A 1,828-nucleotide genomic window follows, 5' to 3' on the forward strand; every position below is an offset into this window, starting at 1 on the left:
TTCAACTTTTTTCCACTTCTTCTCTTTTTCGGTCTCTTTCTGTTTCTTCTCTTCTTCGATTTTTTTCCGCTTCATCTCTTTTTCGTCCTCTTTCCGTTTCTTCTTTTCTTCGACTTTTTTCTGCTTTTCTAATTTTTCTTGTAACTTTCGTTTTTGAGGCGAATCAGTTAATATTTCCGAATGACAACTACGTTTTCTTGCCACATGAGGTTTTCTTGAAGGAATCGGTGAAATATCAGTAATTTTGACCTGAACCTTTGAAGTAGTAGGTTGTGGTATTGAATGTGCCACTGACTCCTCGTTGGACAAATCCATATTATCAATAATTTGTATAGAATTTGAATCTTGGATGTCGAGGACGGGTTCACTAATACTTTCTTGAGCAGATGATGGAACAAAGTCATTTTCATCAAACCTATCAGGATTTAAAGGATAAATACCTGCTGTACGAAAGCCAGATATGCCTTTCTCCATTGTAGCTACTTTTAAAAATGCCTTATTTAATAGCTCTGCAAGATCATATTCAGTTATTTTTTTATGACCAGTCGAATTTAAGTAAAAATCATATTGTCTGTATAAAGCATTCTTCAATGGGCCAAAAAATGTCAAATCTAAAGGTTGAGTTCGATGAGATGTGTGAGGGGGGAGAGAAAGTACAGTAATAAAACTGGATTTACATAAATCATAAGCTTCTAATGAAATATGGCTCGAGTGATTATCTAATATCAGAAGGACGGGGTCTTCACGAGTCGGTTTAACATGACTTTTAAAATGACGTAACCAGTCCAAGTACAGTTCCTTATTTGTCCATCCATTTTTAGAGCAAGCATAAATTGCTCCAATAGGCCCATTCTTTTGTAGCTGCGGACTCATTCGCACTCTTGGATAAATTAGCATTGGAGGTATGTACGTTCCAGATGCACTCACGCAAAACACTGCTGTAATGGTTCGTCCTCTTTCATTTGATGTTGCTGCCCCAATTCTCTTTGCCCCTTTTTCGCCATATATTTTTGGACATTTTTGTTGGACCGTAGTAATGCCCGTCTCATCCATATTAAAAATTCTATTTGGAGGAAATCTATACATGCCAATGAGTTGTTGTAAATTGGAAAAGAATATAGTAACTTCTTCTTTATTAAACGCATTGATTCTGTTAAGACTCGTCCCTTCCGGTTGTCTTAAAGATATTTCCGGGTTGCGCTGAAGAAATAGATATAACCAGTCTTTGCCAGCCAGTTTAGTAGATTTATTAAACCTATGTTTAATTTGTTTTGCCTCCGCAAATTCGAAAGCAATTCTACGAAGCTCACGTGGAGTAAGTCCATAAAATAGTTTTGCTAATTTTAGGACATGATCTGCCAATTCTTTTTCATCAGCTGAAAATGTTGGCTTTTGACCCAACGGCACATGACTTACGGAATTTTCTTTCAAGCGCTTTCTAAGAGTCGATTCTGGAATACCAAACTCCTTGCCAGCAGATCTGATTTTCATTCCATCGACTTTCACAGCTCGAATCGCTAATTTTAAGGACTCCTCAGTCCAATTATTCTTATCTGTCATTCTTGTATAAGTACGAGGCATCTAAAAACAAAAATTAAAACAAACTCTAATTGCTTTTCATTTAAGGTACATCAAAGCACAGATAATTCTCATTTGTGACGTTGTAACTCAGTTAAAAATGCCTTATTGCACATTCCTCTTCATTCTTACAAGTGAGATTCAACTAAGTTTTTGCCTACATTAATATGCACAAGCTTGAGACCGTGTGCTTCACCGCTAATGAGTTTTGATTGACATTGGAAGTGTGCAGGTTAGGTTATAAACCATG

General features: G+C 36.4%; 1 protein-coding gene across 1 annotated transcript in view; it reads right to left on the reverse strand.

The window, feature by feature from the left end:
- The window catches only part of LOC105556736, a 5,600-nt gene extending 3,778 nt beyond the window's left edge, over nt 1–1,822 (reverse strand). The window contains exon 1 of the mRNA XM_012003837.1: nt 7–1,822. Within this exon, the coding sequence (XP_011859227.1) occupies nt 7–1,581 (1,575 nt within the window). The 5' untranslated portion in view covers nt 1,582–1,822. The remainder of the gene's footprint in view (nt 1–6) is intronic.
- Between the last annotated feature and the right edge of the window lie 6 nt (nt 1,823–1,828).

The sequence above is a fragment of the Vollenhovia emeryi genome, unplaced genomic scaffold, assembly GCF_000949405.1.
Source record: "Vollenhovia emeryi isolate VEMERY1.0 unplaced genomic scaffold, V.emery_V1.0 DF939814.1, whole genome shotgun sequence".
In the NCBI taxonomy this organism is placed as follows: Eukaryota; Metazoa; Arthropoda; class Insecta; order Hymenoptera; family Formicidae; genus Vollenhovia; species Vollenhovia emeryi.